The following is a 25,207-nucleotide window of genomic DNA, read 5'->3' on the forward strand; positions in this document are numbered from 1 at the left end:
GTAGCTCAAATTCTCAACAAATCAAAAGTACAACTCGTCTCTAAGTTAATTCGATACTCAAACTATAGTAGTTTCAATTGAAAGACAAGAAACATTGTTTTCAATAAGAAGAGTTCAATCAATTCACCATAAAACGTCGTAAAGACATGAAACTGCACAATAAATCAATGCAGAGATGTCATTTGAAGGGCGAAGGCAACATAATACTCAAAATGTTGTAACAATAAGTTGAAAATTAGATATTAAAAAAAATAGGGAGAATGAGAATTAAATTAGACATTAAATTTTATTATTTTATGAAATCAAATTGTTATTATTATGAATGTAACAAAAAACTTCGTTTTACAAATAATAATAATCAAATATAGGGGACCATTTGTGATTTAATTTTCTTAACGCTCCTTTCACTAGGTTTTGTAATCAAATATTTTCCATATACAGTGAACTTCATATCATCCAAACTAAACTCAAATACAGACCCATCTTTAAGCAGAACTAAAATAAAATTTCACATAAATAATTAAGTCGGATTAAAGTATTTCTACTATTATTAAAAATAGGGAGGCCTTTTCAGTCCTGGACCTAGTCGCACTAGCACAACGAGAATCCTCCAAGTGCCTCTGGTTTTGAAGCAAATCTCTTCCACTAGGTCAGATCCTTGGATTTTCCTCTATTTGTTAATAACAACAGTTGCAGAAGATATGTTTCCACTGTCTGTATCACAGTATTTGCCTCTATCTACTTGTAGTATTTCTTCCACCAAGTGCGAACATTTGTCTCATCTTTGGCCTATATTAGCCATGTATCTTTATTTTTTCCTTCCACATATCTTATAGTGTTCCTTAATCCACCAGTAAGAGATTCCTACAACAACTCATTTGAGCCCTATCAGCGTTTGAATGACTCTAAACTTGCCCAGGTTGTTCATCCATTCATTAGTATCATTCAAACTAAACTCAATCACAGAATCATCTTCAAGTAAAACTAAAACGAAGTTTTACACGAAATACTGTGATGAACGATAGTATTCTTACAATTAATAAGAATTGGAAGACATTGTCAGTCCTAATTGCCTGGGCCTAGTCGCCATAGCTCATGAAGAATCCTCCAGTATTGTTTGTTTTGAAGCAAATCTTTTCCACTAAGTTAAATCCTTGAAATTTTATTCTTGTATTGATTACAACAATTGCATTGTCTTTCCCTGTCTGTACTGTATCTGCGATTGCCTCTATATAATTGTAGTAATTCCTCCACCCAGTACAAGTTTTTGTCTCATCTATGGTCTATAACATCCATTGATCTTTGTTTTTTTCCTTCCACATATCTTATGGTGTTCCTTAATCCACCAGTAAGAGATTCCTACAGCTCATTTGGGCTCTATCAGCATTTTAATGGCTCTAAGCTTGAGAATGAGCAACAATTTTAGCTAGATTAGGGTAATTACGAAAAAAATTATAAAATATATTTTTTCAGGGTTAGAATAGACTAGTCAGTTTTTCATTTAAAGAGTCCTTTCTCATTTTCCTGCTTTTCTCCAATTTCAACAACAATTATATTGATCAAATTCTTCTTCAGTTCTTTCTTTTTTAATCTTTTATCAGCTTTTTTTTTTAATATTTCCACCAATTATCTTTCGAAATTCATTTTTAAAATCAAAACTGCTTGTTTTACTGCCTTTCTTCTTTTCAAGAACTGTTTTTTATAAACAATCCGAAGTATTCAAGAATTATGAATAAAGAACAAAACAAAAATCTCTTTTATCAGTTTTTTGAACTAAATTTTTTCAAACAAAACCCCCGGTTTTAAGGTAGAGACTTTTAACTTACCTTTCAATTGAGATTTTGGGGTTACAATTTGGAAAGTCATTTTTGTTTCCAACACAACAGTTCCTGTCATTCTTATCAAACTAGGAACTCTCGATTTGATTATAGTTAGTTCAGCTCCAACTAATTCAGATTTTGCAAGAACCATACTGAAAGCATTCCAATTTGGATCCAAATAATTTGGTACTTCTACCATATCGATGTTCTCTCTCATGTATGATTTCCACATTTGTCTCAACGTGTCTAATTCTCCGTAGTTCCAACCTTGTTTTGGTAGTTTATGCAAATTTAAATTAATTCTCTGTCTTCTCGTAAGAAAACTTTTCTTGCCTTTAAGTTGTTTCTTTTTCTTTTCAAATGAATGTTTTTCCAAGAGAAAATTCCATTTTAAATCGGTAGTTACGTTTTTACTATCTGTTTTCGGTAAATTTTCCACCAAGAAACGTTTGATAAAATCAGAAGAGTCTTCAATACAAATTGGAGGTAAATTTGTAATTTCAGTTGGAAGCTCCTTATGTAGGATATCTAAAAATTCACAATTTTTATAAAGAAAACACGAATAGTTATTAATATAATACTGAATAAAGTTTGCTTGTCCATAATAAAAAAATTGAAATTATCAATTTTTAGAGGTTAAGTTTATATTTTCACCAAACATTCAATATATCATAGATAGAGCTTGAACGTTTTTGTTGATTTATATTAACAAAAACTAAATATACATATAACGAAAAAACATTTAATTCAACAGCTAAAACTTAAATTAGAAAATATCCACACATTCAAACGTTAACAACTTGATTTAATCTTTTCTTGACAATTGACACGGAATTGCATTCGTCTAATGCAGTTCTTCTATAGATACATTCGGTAATGTTGTTCACGGAACAGAAAGCGATTTGTATCACGTGATTATAGGTTATGCAGAGAGCGATTTATATCACATGATCATAAATTAAATAGATTGATCATGGTAATTGCCGAACAATAAACGATTAACCAAAAAAAAACTTAACCCAAAATATTTGAAGTCAGCTAGTCCGAACAGTAACTAGTGAAGTATGAAGTCTTATGAATGTACAAAATTTGACTTTTTAAATGTTTATTTGCTGCATAGCAATGGAGAACCAATTCGTACTTGGGCTGATTATCATTCAGTTTTTATATTATTCATTTTATATATACAAAAAAAAACATAAGTACAAACAACTGCCAAATAATTAGGCAATCTGAGGAGGCAGATGATTTACGTCAAAATGACGGCCGTGGGGTAAACAATCGACTTTCCCGTATATACCCGTGTTAACTTTTCTTGAGTTTTTCCCGATAGCGAAACTTGTTTTATATTGTTTTTGATTTTTTCACTGTTGAGTTCAAGTTTCATTAGATAAAAAGAGCCCTAGTCAGAATCTTGACCATTTTCCACAAGTTTCAAATATACATGCAACTCAGATTATATTTACCGGTTACCTACACTAAGCACAACAAAAGCAATGTTTCCGGGAGGAAAGAATTTGCTTACCCTACGGCGACCATTTTTAAATGGATTATAGACAATTCGTTAGATTGCTCAATTGGTAAGTATTGAAACGTCAAAAATCAAAACAAATCTGAAACTCTTCTTTTAAGATTAGGAACAAAGAGTTCTTACTCAGAGTTTTATATATATATATATATTTTATATATCGGAACACGAAGCAGTGAGATGGAAATAAAGTGGATTTCCGAACGATACCGAACAGTCAGAGTAATCAGAGGTACATAGCGGAACGCAGTATATATGTCGATGGTTCCAGCGAAATGACTCGAACGTAGTGTGCGTATTAAGAGTACTGTAACGGTTTATTAGACACTACAAGAAATGAAGTTTAACAGGCAAATATTTGACGTATTCAACCTTAACTATTAAATAGCGAAAATTATAGTCAGTGTGTATTTTATGTTAGCATAGATAACCACCTATCTTCTCTCTAACTTTCTTCTCGACAGTTTTCTCTTCGATTCGTTGGAAAGTTTGATTGAACAATCATTTATTATGGATTCAAACAAATCAGGTAAAAAATAGATATTTTTCATTTTTAGCTGAAAATCAACTTTATTTTTAATTAAAAATGAAGTTGTCAAAATTTGCGTTCTATCCATTTAAAATTACGATTTCACTTTCTGGTAAGAAACGAACATACCTGACGTTAAAACGATTAGTTCAAGGTGCTTTAGACGAAGAAACTTTGTCCAAATTCAGGAAGGAATTTTATGCCGAACAAAAAAATCTCCTGGCACAAAACGTGTGTACAAAAACAGACCCTTTCGAAGTCGCCTTGAAAAGAAAAACTCTCGAAGAAACTCAACATGTATTCAATCACAAGGTAGGAATTCTATATATAACTAAAAAAAATATTGTTTTTCTGTTTATTTCTTATTGGGAAATATGTTTATGGGGCAAGGTATTCTAATATATTTATAGGTTTATTACTTTGAAAATTTTTTGGTTTAAATGTGATTGTTCAGTTTCCTTCGGATCTTTCAGTGGTTAATTTCTTCAATATAACTTCACAAAAAAAGTTGAACATGAGTTGAATCAGATTGAGTTTACACATGTACTAAAACTTTATCAATCGCTCTTAGTATAAAAAGATGGCATTGAATGTAGTAGTTAGTGAATGTGTAAAAATAAATGGTGTATTTAGCATCAGGCTGAATAGGCTGTAGCCTAGGAAGACAAGTTTTGATGAGACTTTATGACCGTTTCTGATTTTCATCAATCACTTCATAAATTTTCCATAGATGTATAAGAGAATTTTAAGTATTTTGAAGAAATAAGCATAAATAAATACTAGAGAAATGGAATAAAGACAACCATCAGTTCTAACGGAAAAGCTAGTCCCCTGCAAAACTACTTTGAAATAAACTATTTATTAACTTATAAGTAGTTTCAATAATTCAACGACCATACTCGAACGAACGCCAGAATATTAAGACATCTAACTGGTTACAGACCGGTCTTTAATACTAAAAAATCCTATTGCATGAAAGGTTAAAATTATCGATAAGTATGGTCGTTGGAGTCACATCGATACAAAATAATGGAACTCAAGTGTCCAAGGGACACCCGGAATCAATCATCTATGATGTGGGTCCCCATTAAGAACGTGTACCATAAATCTTAATACATTAAACATTAATACAAAAAAAAAATGGTCATCCGAGAGGATACGTTAATGGTGGATAAAAATAAGGACCATTTTGTATCCTTCGACTAAATGACACAGATTTACACAAGAGATTGTATCTCTGTCTGGGTTACATTTGTGCCATGTTTTTAAATAGGAAATTAATATGTCAAAACAGTGAGTTTTTCTACAACAAAGTTTCTAAGTCATAGATAGTTATTATTTCATAGAGTTTTCATATGTTTAAGGTTTCAAATTTTTTTGATAGATGGCGGTAGCTACACCATTTACATTAATGCTTAAGGCAACACCACTTAAGCCTCTTATTATAAAACAAATATCAGTAACATTTGGATATGAAGGGGGGAGATTTTAATTTCTTTTTTTTTTAATTTAAACTGAAATTCTTATATCTTCAAAATCAAAGCAGATTAGCTTGTTTGGGAAGGATAGTTTGTTTTTTGAATGATCCAATGAATCTTGGAACATAATAGTAGACAAAAATGTGCAAAAAGTTGTTTCAGAATTGTCTACAACTTAGTTCTGTCTTCTAAAATTCTTCCTGTCTACTAACATCAGTTATGATTTAGTTCTACGCGATTTGTGGTCTTCCAGATATAAAAAAAAATTGCTAAATGAAAATCGTTTTGATACCCCTATTGAAGAACAGACGAAAGTCATTTTGTCTTTCCGTTAAAGTGCAGATAAATGCATTGCTAACTATGAGTTGTACCTTGTATTAAATTTTTGATACCTTTTTAATTTGTTTTTAATAAAATTCGTTGTATTTTTTGATTACATCTACTAAATATAATATTTATAGTTGTTGTCTTTCTTTATTTATATGTTTATCAATAGCTATACCACATTCTTTATTGTTATGAACTCGTTTGAAAAATATTTTCATTATGATCTATTTCATGGTCTACCTCAAGCATTGTTTATTAGATTAGTTACAATAACAATTATTATTGATAAGAATTATATGTTGATACTATTCATCTTTAAAATAACGGAGAAAATTTTTTTTAAATCAAATTTAGTACTAAAATGACTGATTTTCAAATAATTGTTCTTGGAGACTTTTAATATTGAAATTATCATTAAAAGGACTTTAACAAATACTTGAGTTTATATTCAAAGAATTTCATAAAAGTATCATATAATGGCAACTGTTTTTTTCTTTTCAATTTCTTAGTAAAAACCCTTTTGCTACACAGGTAGATGACCCCTAACGGGACTATCTACCTGTAAACCATTTCACTATGATCTTATTTAAAGTTTGAACATGAAAGTTTAAATTTTTTGTTTTTAAATGTTTCATACTTTTTGAGATATCTGCTAGTGTTTCATAACTTTTATTCCTGGAATAATGCTCTTATCTAAAAAGTTCGAGGACAATTGTTTTTAATTATCTTATACTTTTTGAGAGACTTGTTAGTGTTTTATAACATTTATTAGGAGAGATATCTTCTGTTTCCAATTATTTCACACTTTTTGAGATATCTGCTAGTGTTTCATAATATTTATTGGAAGAGATTTTCTCTGTTTCTAATTGTTTCACACTTTTTGAGATATCTGCTAGTGTTTCATAACATTTATTCCTGAAATAATGTCTTACTTAAAGTTTGAAGACAGTTTTTTCCTGTTTCTAATTATTTTATACTTTTTGAGAGATCTGGTGTTTCATAACATTTATTAGGAGAGATATCTTCTGTTTCTAATTGTTTCATACTTTTTGAGATATTTGCTAGTGTTTCATAATATTTAGTCTTGGACTAATGTCCTTATTCAAAGTTAAAGGAGAGATATTGGTTTGTTTATTATAATTATATAGTTTTTGATAAAACTAACAGTCATTTTTGGAATAATGTTAAGAGAAATAATTAAAACTTTGTCTGACACGATTATTTTTAGCTGAAAAAGTCTTGCTTGTACTAAAACCAAATAAAAAGATGAAATACAACGTTTTTTATAGTCTATTTTATGTGAAATCCTATAAAATGTTGCAATTTTAAAAAGTATTAATCTATTGAATGACGTTTAGCTCATTATCCAAACAGTAATATTTCAAATTTTTATTGACAGTGATTTTTTCAAAGAATGATGTCAGAAAAATCAATAAAAAACTGTAATTTATGCAACCCCCTCTAATTTCTAAACATTTTGTTTCTCAATTGTTTCGCGCTTTCTTTACATAACCTCAAAAGTACCTAGTTATGGTTTTGACTACATTCTTTGAATTTTTTTTACAAATTCTCATATAGGTATAAATAGACTCTTCTGTAGTGGATGTAGTGACCACTAGTTTGACCTGCCGTATCTATTCCTTCAATGTCTCATTATTTCGTAATAAATATATTTATTTCTATTTTCAGGTGGTTATTTTAGTTATTTTTTATTGAATATTCTTCTGACTAACTAAATTGCAACTTCTGTAAATATAAAATTATCCGGCCATTTCTAATTATAGAATTGGAAACATTGTTTTCTTTCCTAAAATATTTATACCTACGACAGTTAATTCGATCGTGTTGAAAATTATTTACATGACTGTACGAAAAAAATTATTTATTTACGCCAAATTTCACGAAATGATAATAAAGTTTGAATTCTTTTATTCGGACTGCCAATTTTTCGCTAAAAATAGAAAAATGCATACAAAAGAAATTCAAATTGCACCGAAATAAGCGAATTAGTTAACTAAATGTTTAGCTAGGGAATAGCACACCGAGAAAAGTTTTTTCCTAAACAATATGTGGTCTTATAATTGATGTACGAAAATATTCAAAATTTGTTTTCTCAGTGTACTTTACGTCGAATGATGTCAAGGTTTCGAAATCCATTTACCCAAAGCATTTCTGGGTGTATAGTTCGACATAATCTATTCGACTTTCTCGAATTGATTTAAAAAACTGACATATTTCGTGCAAATATGTATTTTTTAATTTCATTTTGAATATATTTAAAATAATAAGTATTTCTTATCAAATATGAGTTAGTATAAATATGTATTATTTGAATAAGACACTTATCAGATGGCATTGCTGTGAATATTTAGTTTAGACTTCTATTTTATCCTCAAAACATTTTTTTACTGAAAATATTTACAATATATTGTAATTTCTATAATTTTTCCACTCGTTACGAACGGTATACGAGGATGGTCGCAGAAGTACTAATATTCCATGGGGTGGCACGATACATTGATACTTAAGTTAGCCGGTCACTCCCTGTGGAATACTGCTTTCCTTTTTACGGAAATTCAAACTGAGTTCATAGATAATGATATTTTCGTGAATTACAAGAAGAACGTTATCAACTTGCGGTATAATAAGGTCTAAAACCCAACAAATAACATCAAATACTATATAGAAACGTACGAAAAAAACGTTTGTTTACCCCACGGCGGCCATTTTCCTATTAGTTAGATTGTTTAATTTCAAACATAACCCTAAATTGGTATAAAACCCAACAAATAACTTCACATACTACACATAAACGTATGGTAAAAGCGTTTGTTTACACTTCGGCGGCCATTTTCCAATTCGTTAAATTGCTCAACTCTTAAACATAACCTTAAATTCAGTTTTAAAAACCACAACTAGATGGCATGGGTGCTTTAAATATTAATTTGCAATTTACCTAACCCCTAGAAAATACATTAATACTTTTTTTGTCCATATTTGTTGAAGAATAATTAGGTAATTAAATTTTTAGTTTAGTCTCCATATATTTACTTCCAGATTGAAGCGGAAGGAAAACCAGTGACAAACCAAAGAAGTTCGGGTCGTTGTTGGTTGTTTGCAGCCTTAAACGTAGTTCGTTTACCATTCATCAAGCATTTCAATATCGAGGACTTCGAATTCTCCCAAGCTTATCTCTTTTTCTGGGATAAAATCGAAAGATGCAACAATTTTCTCAATAATATTGTTTTAACTGCAAGACGTAACGAAGCGGTCGATGGTCGTTTGGTCTCATTTTTACTCAACGTAAGTCGATTAATAAACAAACCAACAATTCGATGAAATCTATTTGTTTTTATATAGGATCCAACTTCGGACGGTGGTCAATGGGACATGTTAGTTAATCTCATCAACAAACACGGTTTAATGCCGAAAAAGAACTTTCCGGAATCGTTCAGCTGCGAACAAAGTGTTAAAATGAACCAAATCCTCAAAAGTAAACTCAGGGAATATGCTAGAGCCATAAGAGAACTAATTTCCAAAGTGAGTTGTTTGTTTATTCAAGAAATTCCATCCCGGGGGGTTTTTTATGGTTTTTTTTTTTAAATTGTTTAGGGTGGTAGTGATGCCGATATACAACACCTTATATCAGACCAAATGGGCAACATTTACAGGATTGTGGGGATATGTTTGGGTATACCTAACGAAACATTCATCTGGAGTTATTACGACAAGAATAAGGCATACCACAGCATAGGACCTATCACTCCCAAACAGTTCTATGAGCAGCATGTGAAACCCCATTTTAATGTAGATGATAAGGTAAGTTGAAATTCATTTTCTAATAAAACTTGTTACCATATTTGATCGAAAAATTTTTATGGGGACATTGTTTTCTTATCCTGTGGAGCTTTTTATTGCTATGAACATCTGTTGATCTAATAGAGATATATGGCACAAAATTTTGTAAAATATCCAACAACTTTGAACAAAAAAATATTTTTTACTAAATTAATAGGTAAATTATGGGGACATGGTCTTCTATTCTTTGAGATTCCTGCAAAGTATTAAATTTTTTTGCTATGAACATCTATCGATCTTATAGAGGCATTTGATCAAAAAATTTAGTAAAATACTCAATAACTTTGAACGAAAACATTTTTTTAATAGATTAGTAGGTAAATTATAGGGATATGGTCTTCTAGGTTCTTTGAGGTCCTTTCAAAGTATCAAATTATGTTACTATAAACATCTATCGATCTTATAGAGGCATTTGATCAAAAAATTTAGTAAAATATTCAATAATTTTTTAATGAATTGGTAGGTATATTATGGAGACATAGTCTTGTAGGTTCTTTGGAGTTCCTTTAAAATAATGCAGTTTGTTGTTATCTAATTTCATTAAAAAGTTAATAAAAGGTTCAATAATTTTGAACAAAAACAATATTTTCAATGAATTAGTACACGGGGACATTGGCTTCTAGTTATGTGGGGCTTCTTCAAAATAATACATTTTGTTTCTATAACTATCAATTGATCTAATTTTATAAAAAAAAAATGTGACAAATTCAACAATTTTGGTCTTCCAGTTAAGGTGGTTCCTCCTTAAAATATTGGCTTTATTAGGGTCAAAATGTAAAAGTAGGCAGCACAGATAATATAATTTATATTTGAACAATTTGTGAGACTTTCAAACCTGCTATGAACTTCATTACACGAAACTTTTTTGAAAATGGTGTAAAATGCAGTGGCATCTTGAGCTAACATATATTGAACTAATGGATGACAAGATTCTATAGTAAATGTCATCGTAAAGGCTATATGGAACCCTATAGAACTGCTTACCGCAAATAATGATCATTTAATTTGCTGTAAGTAAATATCTATGTAAACATAGGGTTTCACATTTCAATTCAAAAAAATTATATATAAACTTGTATGGTATAGATACATATGAGGATATATTATTATTATAGGTTAAGTAATTGATTACTTTCATCATGTGAAGGACTTTATGGATAAAAGTTTGATAACTAGATATAGTTTTATTTGTTTTAGCCATTGAATATGGTGAAATTTTGGATGAAACAAGATTTTAATGTAGGATTTGAACATCAAATCTCACTTTATTGGCTTAAAACATCTATTTGTATTGATATTTTCCACAAATGATGTTTTTACAGCTAAAAACAATACAAATTCAATGATTATATTAATTTTAGGTTTGTTTGGTAACAGATCCTAGACCTACGAATGAATACGGTAAATGTTATACCGTAGATTGCTTAGGCAATATGGTCGGTGGTAGAAAATGCATTTACAATAACCAACCGGTGGATTTGCTATTGGATCTAACTGCTAAGAGTATTAAAGAAGGAGAAGCGGTTTGGTTCGGATGTGAAGTATCTAAAAGATATGTCGCCAAACAGGGCATACAAGATTTAAAAGCGTAAGATATTTTATTTATTTATATATATAATCCGATCTAATAACATATTCTATGTTCAGGCATGATTTTCCTTTGGTTTTCGGCGTTGATATTCAAGTTACTTTATCTAAAGCTGATCGGTTGTTGTATAGCGAAAGCGCAATGACTCACGCAATGGTTTTCACAGCGGTTAACACTAACGTAAGTACCTTATTAAGTTGTATAATTAAATTATTTTCGAATATTTCATTTATATAGGATGCAGGAGAAGTAACCAAACTGAGAGTGGAAAATTCATGGGGTGAAGATAGGGGAGAAAAAGGATATTTAATTATGACATCCGATTGGTTTAAAGAATTCACATTCGAAGTAGTTGTCGATAAAAAGTACGTCCCTCAGGATGTATTGGACGTTTTTAAACAAGAACCGATTGTTTTACCCGCATGGGATCCTATGGGGACTTTGGCTAATTAATACAGATACATTGGTGAGTGAATTGCAACAACTATACTGATGGTTTTTATGTTTACAGTCTAATAGCTTCTAATTTACGTGTAGATAGATTTTACTGAATCGTATGTGTTCAGTAAAATTCATCAAACGGCATCTCGGCACCATACCCATGGTAAAATTCTAAGGAAATGTCTCATAACGTACAACTTATATAATTTAAGTAATAACTTGGGTTAGATGTCACTGTCAGTTACCATTTTTATTGTGTATTTTCGAATTTGTAAATAAACAAATAATAAAAGCTTATAAAATGTTCGAACATCGTTTTTATATTTTTTAATAACAATAAATTTGCTGGAATTTGTTTTTATAAATGGTACAACAAATATTATTTCACACCCTATTTGTTATGTTATTGCTTTTTATTTTATCATTAAAATCGTTCGAACAACTTTGTATTCAATTTTAACAATTTTTGGTACAAATATAGAATGTAAATATATCAACAAAACTTTCAGAAAAAGTACCATAAAATAGTACACAAATGGTTCATAAACCACAACTCGAGCTGGGACTGGTACCAAATACTCCATAACTAAGTTTCTGTCAGAGCATCTTACAGGTAGAAATATCTGTCAGTAAAAGACTTATGGAAATAAATCTGGAAGGAAATGTAGAGCAGAAACACCTTTTATTGGGCCTATTATATAAGAAAATGTTCCTATAAGAAACGGTTTTCAGTAGAAAAACAGAAACGGGACAGAATCACTCTGGAGGTGCCTTATAAGTTTAGATTACTCCAAAAAGTTCATTCAGAAAAGCAAACAGAAGAGAAACTGACAAATGCAAATTCTGTGGGTAGAAAAATAACAATCAGAATCATGTAGTTATGGAAATATACCAACAAAACTTTCAAAAGAAGTACTATGGAATGGTACACAAATGGTTCATAAATAACAACATAAGCTGATACTGGTGTATTTTGGACTCTGAGCTCCCCTTGGTGAAAAATATGAGGGTAACTGAGCCTCTTTAGTTAAGGTTCTTGGTTACAAGGTATTCTAAAGAAATGAGCACAAATGACTTTTATTAGGCCAACGATAACCCCAAGGATTCGTTTTTTCACTTGTTATATACCCTGAAAAAATTCAATAATAATTTTTTGCTATAAAGAGTGAATACTAAGAATAAATTTTAATTTTAAGAATTGAACAATCAATTTATTAATATAATTAATTAGTCTAACTTTGGTTATTTTAAACAGATATTATTCAAATACATTTTTTTTAATTTATCTTCGAATGAATTCTCATTCATTATTTTGATTTTACTGAAAAAAATGTGTTATGCCACTGGTCGAAAACAATTAAATGTCCGTGAATAAATATAATGCTACGGTACTGGTCTTCTATAACATGTAAATGTAGCGACACATGAATTGTGAGAGAAGTTCCACAAGAGCGAGAAAGAAGACTTGACAAGGTAATAGTTCTAGGGATTACAAAAAAAGAAGACTGATATCTGGATGAATCATTCATTGGGATTAACCCAAAAAAATTGAAAAAGAAGAAATGGGTGTATTAGAGGTTATGTTTTGAGTTTGCATATTAACAATGTTTTTGTTAAAGTGATTAGTAAACTTGATTTAATATTTCAGTTTATTAAAAACATATCGTAATAATATATTTTTATACAAAATTAATTTTAAAAGATATCTCAAAACAACCATTTATCAACATACAAAAAGGTTTAAGAAGTAAAAACTTGAAGGAATTATAGGTATAGGTCGAAAGAATAATTCTCTTCTCCTTGTATACATTTATTTTAACAAAACGAAATAGAGTAGTATCACAATCCACAATATTTACAAGGATATAGTTCACTAATTTTATTATGAGCTTGGTTCAATTCTTCACGCAAATTTCTGTTTGCTTCAACTTTATCATTAAATTTTTTTTTCAATTCACCAAAATCCAATCTCAATTCTTCGTTGTGTTTCAAACAATTCCCATACGTATCTATTAAAGCCGTATAAGTTCGAACTAAGTTACTCAATTCTTGCTTCGTTTTCGACAGCTCATTTTCCCGTAATTTCAACGCACTTTCCACGTCCTTTTGATTTTCAACGGCTTTTCTCCATTTCGCTTCGTATTCGTCTGCTCTATGAGATTGTTTCAAGTAGTTATTCCTGTTTGTTTCATTCACCGAAGTCAGTTTTTTGTTAATATTATTTATACACTTCACTAATCTATTTATTTCTTTGTTGAGGCTCAATAGTGACTTATTTTTTGATTCTACTTCATTTTTCAACTGTTGGACTTCTTTGAAGTGATTTTTTTTCATGGAAGGTATAATGTTTTCTGAAAAATCTGTCATTTTGGTTTTCAATCGAATTATCTGATTTTCGATTTGCTGATGGTAACGTTTGAGATCATCAAACGCCGATAATCTACAAAATATATTCAACTAAGTTTTTTTAAATTTATTCCAATTTTTTTGCTAATGAACAACTCCCACTTTTCTGTCTACTTGCTTAAGAGGATTAATTGTTAATTGAGAATTTTTTCTTCTCTTTTCTTCATTACTGAGAACCAATCTTACTAGAAAACCTTTAAGAAAACTATAACCAGAGAAGATCTGCTAAATGAATCAACCTATGAATATTAACAGGTGTCTTATTGGAGCACTTTTGCCTCAATGCAGAGGACGATACTGTGGAACTCCAGAGCACTACACCTGGAAGCAGATGGAATAGAAGACGAAGATCTGTAACATCTAGAGCCATATCACATTCTGAACTTTCTAAAAGGAGTGGTATCTACTGTTAAAACTTAGTATACCCATTATTACTGTAAGAAAGGGGGACATGAAGCCCTAATAAACACATACATACGAGAATACCTAATACAAAATAATCCTTTTGGAATAGGAAGAGATATAAAGAGACAATTGGTTCTAAACTCTTAAAAACCCATTGTTTCTATACAATATACAAAGTGTTTCAATGTTAAGAGATACTCTACCCTCTATCTGAGCTGATTTTGACATCTCCTTCCAATTCCATAGTTCTAATTCACTTTAATACCCCTAATGATTTCAATAAGGTTAAACCTTTCCTCCCACAGGTTTCTTGCCAGAAAGATTTTTGTATTATTACGAAGGTGAATTTGGTGAAATCTAACTAGTTCTATCAAGTTGGCAGTGTCAAATAGCCAAAATTTTGTTGCTGTTTCACAATTACTGCTAAATTCATATGAAGCTAGCATAAAATTTTAATAAAGAAATGAATATCGAGTCAACTATTGAACTAAAATTTGTGTGGGTATTACAAAAAATTAAATAAAAAGGACGCTTTTTCCTCTACATGCTAGCGCTTGAACTAAATAAAAGATGAAGAGGACAATTTGTTGCTACATTGAACAATGTTTAAATGTACCAGAAGAGCAAGCAACAAAATAGAAAATAAAAATCGGCTGATCAAAGGTACTAGAGCAATTCAGATCAAAAAATCAATACCAGATGCTTCTATTCCAGTTTCCCCTTTCTACCCAAAGTCTTAAAGAGGTATTTTTCACAAAAACCTCCTGGAGCATAAATGCTTATGTAATTCTAGATAAAGGAACTAATAAATAGGATCCTTAGAAGGTGATTCATCTCAAATCTGTTATAATTTTGGGGAAGAAATGGTTATCAATAATGGATTACACTGTATGTTCATATGGTAATCAATCAGCCTTTTATGTGTTTAAATTTATACAATTTTATTTTTTTAATTTCTGGAAATGTATCGACTTACAATCAAAATCAGAACAATTTATATAATTCCACTGAACCATAACCAAACAATGTATAAGGTGTTTTTAAGAATATACTTGAATAATATATAGGGTGTTTAGATTTACAAAAAAATTAAATATAAAAAAGATTATATTTTGTTGATATTTTCCCATCGGAGCACTTTGAACCACTAAATTTCATACTTAAGGGTGTCACAAGACATGGTAAAGAACTGAGTGGTCCCGTAAGAAAATATAATTTCTTCTTTTCACTATTTCGAGAGATAAACAGAAGATTAAAAAGCTGTTGTAACCCCTATTTTATGCTGGGCAGTGTATGATAGCTGTGAAAACTTTACTTTTGGATTCTTTTAGTTGAATTTTGATTTCTTATTCTTTACGAATCTGTTACAAAAAAAATTTATTATAATTTTTTTTCAGGACATTCAATTTACGTACCAAAATCAACAATTTAAGCTAATTTGCCTGGACTATGGGAATACCATAAATATTTTATTTGTTTAGCAGAATTATTCTTTTACATTTTTTGCGCTAATTTTGAAATTTTGCTAGAAAGAGCAAATTTTGAACAACACTTTCGTCTTTTTTCAGTTTTTATTTGAATATTTTTCACTTTAACAGCACTTGATTCATATTTTTTATAGCATAAATCTAGTGAACTATGAAAATTTCCAGTTTCGCGTCTTTTTATACAATGGCAAATTCAAAACTAATGAATTTATTAGTACGTTATCACGGGACGTCCGGTATAAACGAAATAAGAGTTGAAACGCATGTATGCTTGTAATCAGCGCGCATGTGCAGAAAATTAAGCGGGTTGTTGGCATTATATTTCTAACCTCAAATTAACAATTGAATATTTGAAATATATGATTTACTGACCTTTTAGTTTAAAACCGTATATTTTTTGTGAAACAAATATGAAGACAATAACAATAACTTTTCACTGCAATCTACACTTTGCTCTATCACACACTTTTCCGTTCCTAATAGTCGATTAAATAATATCATAACTGACTTGAACTATTTAAGTACAATATTTCAAATGAAATTACTATAATCGGATAGAAACAGATGAAAAACCAATTGTATAGAATAAAAACCCGCACAAACACACCAAAGCATCACAAAGCAAGCAGACCATTTTATTTCAAAGACGCGCCAATACTAAATTTCTGTTACATATCACAGATCATGTCGTCCCAGCATTGTTGTGTTGTCAGATTGTCAAAATAAACCGGGAAAGTAGAAAGTTTTGATATTATAAAGTGATTACAATTAGTTTTGTTCATATTACAAGAAGTAATTAGTTTTAAATGTATAAAACTACTTGATTGTAGATATTTCTATAATTTTCTCTCATCTAACAGCAGTTGAGGATAATATTGTGGTAATGTACGTAGAAATTAGCGACAATAATCAGCACTTTTAAAAGATGTTTTTGACAAAAAATAATAAACAGAAAATAATATGGGCAAAATTATAAAAGTGTAGTACGGAAAACGTAAATTATAAAACATAACCAATGATAATTTTTAAATTATAACTGGAAAATTGGTAATCTAGCAAACGGCCATAATGAAATTTTTTGTTTTTACACAGTTATGTGAGGGGAAGTGAAAATGGGTGTAACGTGAGTAATTTTTTTAATATTATATATAAAACAACATTCTTATTAATATTAATTATATATTTTGAAGACCTTTATCAATAATTAGAAATATTTAACTATTGAAAATTCAGCTTTACATATAAAGGTTTAAGCCAAATGTAAAATTTAGCTGTAGTGTTTTACTTGGCTAGAAATAGTGATAAAAATAATACAAATACAAGGTTTCCTAAAGTTACTAATACAAAACCATAATTTTGAAAGAATTAAAAGAGATATTTAAAAATTAGGGGGACATTGAAATGTTTCTAAAAATTGATACGCTAACAACGTGAAATTCGAAACGAGTTATTTCAATGGCGGGGCAAAGTAACAAAAATCTGCAAAATTCGAAAGTTTTAGTTTAAGAAAAAATGGAACTTTGGAGGATGGTACTTCTATAAAATTAAGAATAAGGTCTGAGACAAAGAGATCCATTAAACATAACCCTCCTCAACCTAATTCAAACAAGAAAAAGTGATATCAAAACCATGGGTTTCATTTATGGAAAAAATCGATATTATAAATAGTAGAAGACTAATTGGGAGACACTATTACAAATAAAGAGAAAGATGAAAGGGAACTAGAAAAAGGAATAGCAAAAGTCAGTGGAGCAGCACGAATGGTGTCAAAAATTCAGGAACAGAAATAAGGATGTACTAAACAATTACAATACTGTCAGATACCTATCAATCAATGTCAGACCTATGCAACCAGACCATTGGACAAAAAGACCAAAATAGAAGAGATTTTAGAAAAGTGGGAGTGAGGGGCTGATAAAATGAAGCAAAAAAACAAAAAAAACTAAATGAAAGAGTGAACCATCTCGAAACAAAGAGCCAAATAGACCTGAACTGTGGAAAATAAAGAAAAAAAAGGAAAGGAAGACAAAGAAAGAATATTTGGAGAAGGTTAGAAAATATTTGAGAACAGTAAAAGTGTGGGGCTGATAAAATAACGGAGAGAGTGTGTAGAGAACGATTAGAATTGGACAAGCACCAAGTGTATAATACATATAGGATAGAGAGCGAGATGGTTGGAACAGATTGGTAGAACGACAGAAGATAGATTGGTAAAATGGGTACCATAAGGGTGGAAAAGATAGAAAAAAAAGAGTAAGACCAAGAAAAGAATGTTTTAAGGAGGTTAGGAGAGATTTGAGAACAGTGGAAGTGAGAGGCTGGCAAAATGAAGCAAAAACAAAAAAAGGAATGAAAGAGTGAAAGACCAAGAAAAGAATGTTTGGAGAAGGTTAGAAGAGATTTGAGAACACTGGAAGTGAGGGGATGGCAAAATAAAGCAAAAAACAAAAAAAATGAAATAAAAGAGTGAACGATTTCGAAGCCTAGAGCCAGATAAACCTGATATGTGGAAAATATGAAAAAAGTGAGAGGAATACCAAGAAAAAACGTTTGGGGGAGATTAGAAGAGACTTGAGAACAATTGGAGAGGGACTGACTAAAAAATATAAAAGAAGAGTGAAAGATCTCGAAGCGGAGAGCCAGACAGGACTGATATATAAATATGTATACATTCTAAAGGCAAAATAACATACTCACTAAGATTTTTATGGTAAATTTCCAAATTATCGATATTTCTCAGCAGCCAACGTGTTAAAATATTTTGGGATCGTGTTTCTTTTATCATAAGTCGAAATAAATTTTTTTAATAACTTCCCAGAGTAATAAAATCTATCTATTCAACCGAAACAATGTTATTGATATTGATAATTTCGATTTTTTTATACATTAGCCAGTGCATGCTATCAAATTACGACCCATTTGTTTTCTTCCTGTTCAGATGCATATCAAGATATTTGACTTTAAAAATCTATTTCCTTTAACTATTTATTTCTTCACTCTTTTGAAACTTACTACGTTTGGAACACCCTATATCATCATATCATAATATTCCCATGTTTTCTTCAAATACTGAATTTAAGACAACTAATTAATAGCATACATCATTTATTAATTATTTTTGAAGATATCTTATATTCGTGAAGTTATATAAACTGTTCTGGATAAAATATTCATTGTAGAAGGATTTAACCTATCATTTGAATTAATTCAACCATTTTCCTTTGTAGTTTAACTAAATTGTAGATTAAAACCAACACCAAACCTGTATATGATCAAAATTACAATGAAATTATACTTACTCTGCTTGATATGACTTAATTGTTTCTTTTAACTCAACCGTTTCTGCTTTTAATTCAGAATATTGGTGCAATTCTGATTTTAATAATTCATTTTCAGCTTTTAGTAAATTATTTTCTTCTGTTAATATAGTAATTTTTTGTTTAGTTATCTAAAATTGAAAATACAGATTGAAGGTGGTTGTGCAATGCTTCGTTTGAGTCATAACATCATATTCTTTTTAATTTTGATGTCTTTTGCTAGAAAATCTGTTTTAGTTGATTGAAAACATGCATTATCAAATCTGCTATGAAGTACGAAGGCTGCTACTCAAGTCTTGAGATAGATAAATAAAAACGAATGTTTATAATTGGATAGGATTTTATTGTTTTTCCAAATATTCTCTATTAATAGCAATACGTGTTTAAACTAATTGTTGGAGAAAAATATGTGATTTGAGCGCATCAACCTCTTCTCAAGGTGTAGAAAATCGTTGATCTTGCAACTTATTTCTGATCTGCGGGAATAAGAAGAAATCATAGGGTGCCAAACAAGGACTGTATGGTGGATGATCCATCAATTCGATATTGTGACTGTTCAAAAACATTTTCATTTCAACTGATGTGTGAGAGCTTGCATTGTCCTGGTATACGATGATTCATCTTCTGCCATTAGTTTCCCTGAACACTTCTTGGAAACAAATGCTAATGTACCGAATAGAACAGTGGCGACACATCCAGTTATTCATATAAAACTCAAATAGCACTCATTTGACAACATTAAAAGTGTCAAACTTTATGATGGCAATGTCAGATTTGACATATTCACATCAGTGTTGCCATATCTCAAAATTTGAGTCGCAATCCTCGGATATATAAAAAATAAATTGGTTAATTCGTAGAAATCAAATTTTTGACATAGATAAACAAATTTGCTATCTTTCTATAACTCAGCTTAAATTTTTGCCACCTTTTTTTGAATTTTGACCCTCAAAATATTGAAATACTTCAAGGAAACTCTAATTTCTCATTGCACTGTCACACTACATGCTTTTATATTAGTAGAGATACCACTACCTCAATATATGAATACAGTTATTGTCTAAAATTATCTGGATTCCACGAAGCATTTTATAAATCTTAGAAGAATAATCAGTTAATAGTTTAACTTAAAATCTAATAAATCTTAAAAATGAGAAGAAAAATATAAAAATATGTCTTATTATTGAACTTATTCACACTGAAACCTATATTTTCTCATCATTAACTGCTCCTAATCACCTATAGTAATAATAATAACAGAAAGTTGCATAATTACTTCAAATTCATCCTTTACTAATGCATGACTTATCTTATCTCCTTCACTCTGTTCAGTTGTATCTAGCGATTCTTCCTTTTTAATATGAACTGTATCAAATTCATATTGACATAGTGATGAATTTAAATCTGTATCTTCATCATTTATCTCACTTTTTATCGAAATATCTTCTGATTTTATATAACTTGAATCTATCGTTTCATTGGGGGTAAACATTTCACTATCATCGTTTTCAATTTTAACTACAACATTTTTTTGTGCTGCATATGCATGATCCATGGTTATTAATCCGGATGAGTCCTCGACTAAGCCCATAATTTTAGTCTAACAAACATACACTGCTGTTTAAAACATGGAAATTTAAAAAAATATTGGCAACAATTTAAATCATAGAAATTTACTGAAATATAGACAAACTGGAAAAATATTAGGGAATGTGTTATAGAGGTTACCTCCACATCAAGATCCTGAGCTCTGCCCAATTTTATTTGATTAGATTTATTTTGCCGAGACTCCAGAAAACTAAATACCGAAGGTACTACATTAGATTTTAATCTTTTTTTGAAAGCAGTTGATTCTGAATAATCTTCTTTATTGAAGTGTTGACTACATATAAGGGTATGAGGTGTCGGGGTGAAATTTTCTAATCTAGCCGCTTTTATCCATTGTTCTAGAAGAGGGGGGTTCTTCAAGGGAAATCTATGTAACAGAATAGCATTATAAATATTTATGCATTCTGTTTTTATTGGTTTTTTGGTTATAAATAACTCACCTGTGATATTGGATGTCTTGATTTGGGCTCCACACGTTATTACACTTATAAGCACTACAACTTTTAACCATTTTTACAAATTTTACAAAATTACAACGCGGAGGCTTAGTTTAACGATGTTTCTCGCGTTAGAGCGATCGTTCCAGTTTTTCTATATTTTAGTGAAGACATTACATTACAATTATGTTTTGTTTATAATTTACTTACACGTAATGAATTTAGTTCTTAAACAAAATAATAAACTCAGATTTTTTGATAAACAAAATATATATGCTCACTTTAGGTCTGAATAAACTATTATTTTTGTTAAAATATTTCTTATTGAGACAAAAAACGAAAATATAAACAATTAGAATGAAAACTGTCACACTACTTCTTCTTTTTTTGGAATTGAAGAGCTCTTATCATATGGATTGATTTTAGCAGAATAATTTCACGAGCTAAATATTTGAAAAATATATAATGATACCTGAATATTTTTCGACCTCAAAATTGGGCAAAACTTATGTTATTTTTGATTGATGATTCATGAATATTCCAAATAGATGTAGATGGAAACTCGAACAATTGACATACTTCTTCTATTTTATAACAGACAAAACGATAGGTTATAGAGATTTTATTTTAATAATAATACTTATAATGAACAAAAACCAAGCTACCCAATAAGTATAGATAAGAAAAGGTACGAAAAGTTAGGATAGAGCGGGGCAACCGAAGCAAAGTGCACTCTTGTGATATGTGTGTTGCCTAGTATTAATTGAACTACAAATATAATCAAAATAATGAATTCAGGTAGTAAAATGACTTTGCGACGTTCTGTTTATATCCAGAGTTAACATTTTGTAATTACTGTTGATAAAGAACGTATTATCTCATTTAGAAATTGATGAATCGAAATATTTTGTCTGTTGTAAAATGAATGTCAAAATATAGTCACTATAGAAAATCAAATAGGAGATTATGTCAACATCAATGATATGCACATTTTTAAAAGTGATAATAGATAGTATAAAGTTATAAACAAAATTTTAGAAACTGGAATAAACTGGTTATTTTTGTATATTACATAAACAAGCTACGAATCGACGATAAGAAGAAATTAAACCAGATTAATGATGATTATTATTTTTTAATTTATTCAAAAATCCCAAGTAATCATAGTCCTTATTAATTGACACAATAAACTTATAAAAACGACGTATTCTAACCTTTTGATAACCTAGCTTATCTCCAATGTTATTTTTCATTTTAATACGAAATTTAACCTATTATAATAAAATTGCATTATTTTATGTAATTTTGATACATATGACGAATTATGGAGCTATTGGAAATTGAAATATACTTCCATGATGGAACTACATTCTATTAATTTTCCTAACGAAATATTATATGAGGACATCCTTTATATAATATTTAAATTTAGTATTACCATGAATGTTTAATTAATATACATTGCACACTTTCAAATAGTTTTTATGTTAAATAGTTCTCGTACGTAACAAGGAAACTAATTTTGTGCTAGTTGGATGCAGCTTTTTCCACCACGGGTAGAATTACAAAATTTGAAAACGATTTTTGGATTTAAAGGAATAGTTACCGGAAGGGTTATTTTTTGTTAAATATAGTATATCAATCATGCTATTATTAAAGCATACCATATTTTTAATTCAATTAGTAGAAAAATTGTTCATAAATACGTTTTTATAGGACTATTGTCTATTTGAGGTTATGTACGGTGATTATTTTGTTAGTTTTACTTTGATTAAATTTTGCGTATTATTTAGAAATGGGGTTTTGGTCATAAAAAATGAAAAAAAATGATCATTTTGTTCATTTTTTTGTCGCATTTGGGATAAAATGAAACCTAAATTTGAAAATCAGAATATTAACACTTTTTTTGACCTAGAAGCAATCCAAAAATCACAAATTCCCCGATTTTTCTCTGAAGAGTTTAATAAGGAAAATAATTTTGTGCTAGTTGGATGCATATCATATTTTTAATTCAATTAAAAGAAAAATTGTTTATAAATACGTCTTTATAGGACGAATAAGGATTATTTAAGCAGGAGATTGTCTATTTGAGGTTATGTGTGATGATTATTTTGTTTTTCTAATTTATATTCTGGTTTTTGTTCATATTAGGATATTATTATTATATGCGTCATAAAATGTTTTAATATCTATTAAATTTCGCCTATTGTTTAGAATTGGGATTTTGATCATAAGAAACCGAAAAATTTTTAAAAATGTTTTATCGTTTTGATTATTTTTTCGTCGCATTTGGGATAGAAATAAGACCTTTGTTTTAAATCAAAATTCCACTTGACGTGGAAAAAATCCAAAATTTGAAAAAACAAATTGGATATCACAATTTGGATAATCTGTACAAATAAAAATTTTTAGGTTAGGTTTCCGTCGTCAAGCAATATTTTGAAAAAGTTTTTTTTGATAGAAAATTTCAAAAAAACTAATAGATTATCTAGAAAGTGGATATTAAAATAAAAGTCTATTTTGATGGATATGTCGAGACGTCAATATTTTTTCCTTTTTCAAAAACTAATTTTCAATCAGATCAGTTCCAAAATCAAGACCATTTCCCAACAAACAAATTAGTATATACCATTGGTGCGATAGTACTCCAGACAATTTATCACGAGTTGCTGTTGGGTTCAATCTTATAATTATCTAGTGATAAAATTTCTTAAACTGGTTATATCCAGTTATTGCAGTTCTTAGCTTGACCTGGTGTCCTTTCTATGTAAACATTTGTTTGATTACGTATCTATCATTGAAATACATACAAAATAAAACTAGTATTCACTATTTAAATAACGAATTAGTTCTCGTATTTTTTATATTTAAAATATGATACAATTTTTCAAATAGCTCATACTTTCAAAAAAATTAGTAGTAGGTAGAAGATATTTGGTACCAAGGTCGAAATATACCAGACAAACCGAAAATATGTTTTATAACAAAGAATTTGAATTTAAAATACAACTAGGGCTTGTCAACTCAAGACAGGTCCGTATCCAGGATCACTTGAAATGGTATGAATTTATTTAAGGGTTCCAATATACATTTTACTGGAATATTTTTATGAATTAGATCAAGGGTTGACTGCGTACTTTATCAAACAATTTTTTTTTCAACGATAAATCGATTTTTCTGAAGCTATTAAGGAATAATAATTCGAAAAAAAACATTTTGCGTGCAGATAATTTACACTATTATATGAAACGAATATACAACTATTACTTGCGAATTATAAATAAAATAATATTTTAAATTATAATAAATTAGTTTTACCTTGAGAGAAAACAAAAATACCTAATAAAATAATTCTAATCGCATTTTTTATCATTTGCTTATAAACTATTTTTTAATAACGATAAAAAATTATATACAAGCATATCTAAATGGTGTTTTTATCGTTCTCAGAACATATTTAGCCTTCAAGTTCAAGAACAAATAGAGCTAGAGACTAAATATAAACGCCAGGAACTAAAACTAGAAGTGGCCTAATCAATCAACTAATTTGAATTGACGACACATGTAAATAATAAATGTTATCGAAGTCGTAGAATCCGTTTATTGACGTTCCCAAATAATTAGTACTTCCGGCAATTCCGGATTATAAAAACATCGTATTTCATAGAAATATTAATTTTTACTCCGGCTATCGACGATTTAAGATAACATAACCTAATCGAAGCTAAAGTAAACCTAACCTAACTTAACCAGAAAATCGAACAATTTCTCAGTCTGCTTTATTATGTCAAAAGATAGTTTTCAAGTTGGATGAATGGAAGTATATCTTTCTCCTCATTAGCTAGGCCTCCAACTCCTAAAAACAGGCCCTCCAAAATAATATTTTTCGCTTAAATTGTATACTTAGGTCCAGAAACCAAACCGGAAGTCAACTAATCCAATTATTGGTATATCAGGAAGTACTACGAGATTTTGGAC

The 25,207-nt window shown here is 29.6% G+C and overlaps 3 protein-coding genes across 4 annotated transcripts; 1 reads left to right on the forward strand and 2 right to left on the reverse strand.

Annotated features, from left to right (window-relative positions):
* Positions 1-284: 284 nt before the first annotated feature.
* LOC130902781 (uncharacterized) lies at positions 285-2,707 on the reverse strand. Its single transcript, XM_057815072.1, has 3 exons — positions 2,402-2,707; positions 1,827-2,348; positions 285-495 (listed from the first exon to the last, which is right to left on the reverse strand). The coding sequence occupies exons 1-3, from the start codon at positions 2,421-2,423 to the stop codon at positions 359-361; spliced, it is 681 nt and encodes a 226-aa protein (XP_057671055.1). The 5' UTR covers positions 2,424-2,707; the 3' UTR covers positions 285-358.
* Positions 2,708-3,653: 946 nt separating this feature from the next.
* LOC130902783 (bleomycin hydrolase) lies at positions 3,654-11,875 on the forward strand. Of its 2 annotated transcripts, XM_057815075.1 has the most exons (9): positions 3,654-3,877; positions 4,026-4,189; positions 8,740-8,985; positions 9,043-9,222; positions 9,295-9,501; positions 10,902-11,128; positions 11,188-11,308; positions 11,366-11,594; positions 11,666-11,875. In XM_057815075.1, exons 1-8 carry the CDS (start codon positions 3,859-3,861, stop codon positions 11,579-11,581), a joined length of 1,380 nt encoding a protein of 459 aa, XP_057671058.1. In that variant the 5' UTR covers positions 3,654-3,858; the 3' UTR covers positions 11,582-11,594; positions 11,666-11,875. The 2 variants fall into 2 exon arrangements, with proteins under 2 accessions (XP_057671058.1, XP_057671057.1); XM_057815074.1 differs by having other exon boundaries at positions 11,366-11,875.
* A 1,483-nt stretch (positions 11,876-13,358) lies between these two features.
* On the reverse strand, positions 13,359-22,276 carry LOC130902784 (THAP domain-containing protein 5-like). Its single transcript, XM_057815077.1, has 5 exons — positions 21,233-22,276; positions 20,913-21,159; positions 20,461-20,784; positions 19,167-19,315; positions 13,359-14,009 (listed from the first exon to the last, which is right to left on the reverse strand). Exons 1-5 carry the CDS (start codon positions 21,301-21,303, stop codon positions 13,409-13,411), a joined length of 1,392 nt encoding a protein of 463 aa, XP_057671060.1. The 5' UTR covers positions 21,304-22,276; the 3' UTR covers positions 13,359-13,408.
* Between the last annotated feature and the right edge of the window lie 2,931 nt (positions 22,277-25,207).

Source organism: Diorhabda carinulata, chromosome X (genome assembly GCF_026250575.1).
Source record: "Diorhabda carinulata isolate Delta chromosome X, icDioCari1.1, whole genome shotgun sequence".
Classification (NCBI taxonomy): Eukaryota; Metazoa; Arthropoda; class Insecta; order Coleoptera; family Chrysomelidae; genus Diorhabda; species Diorhabda carinulata.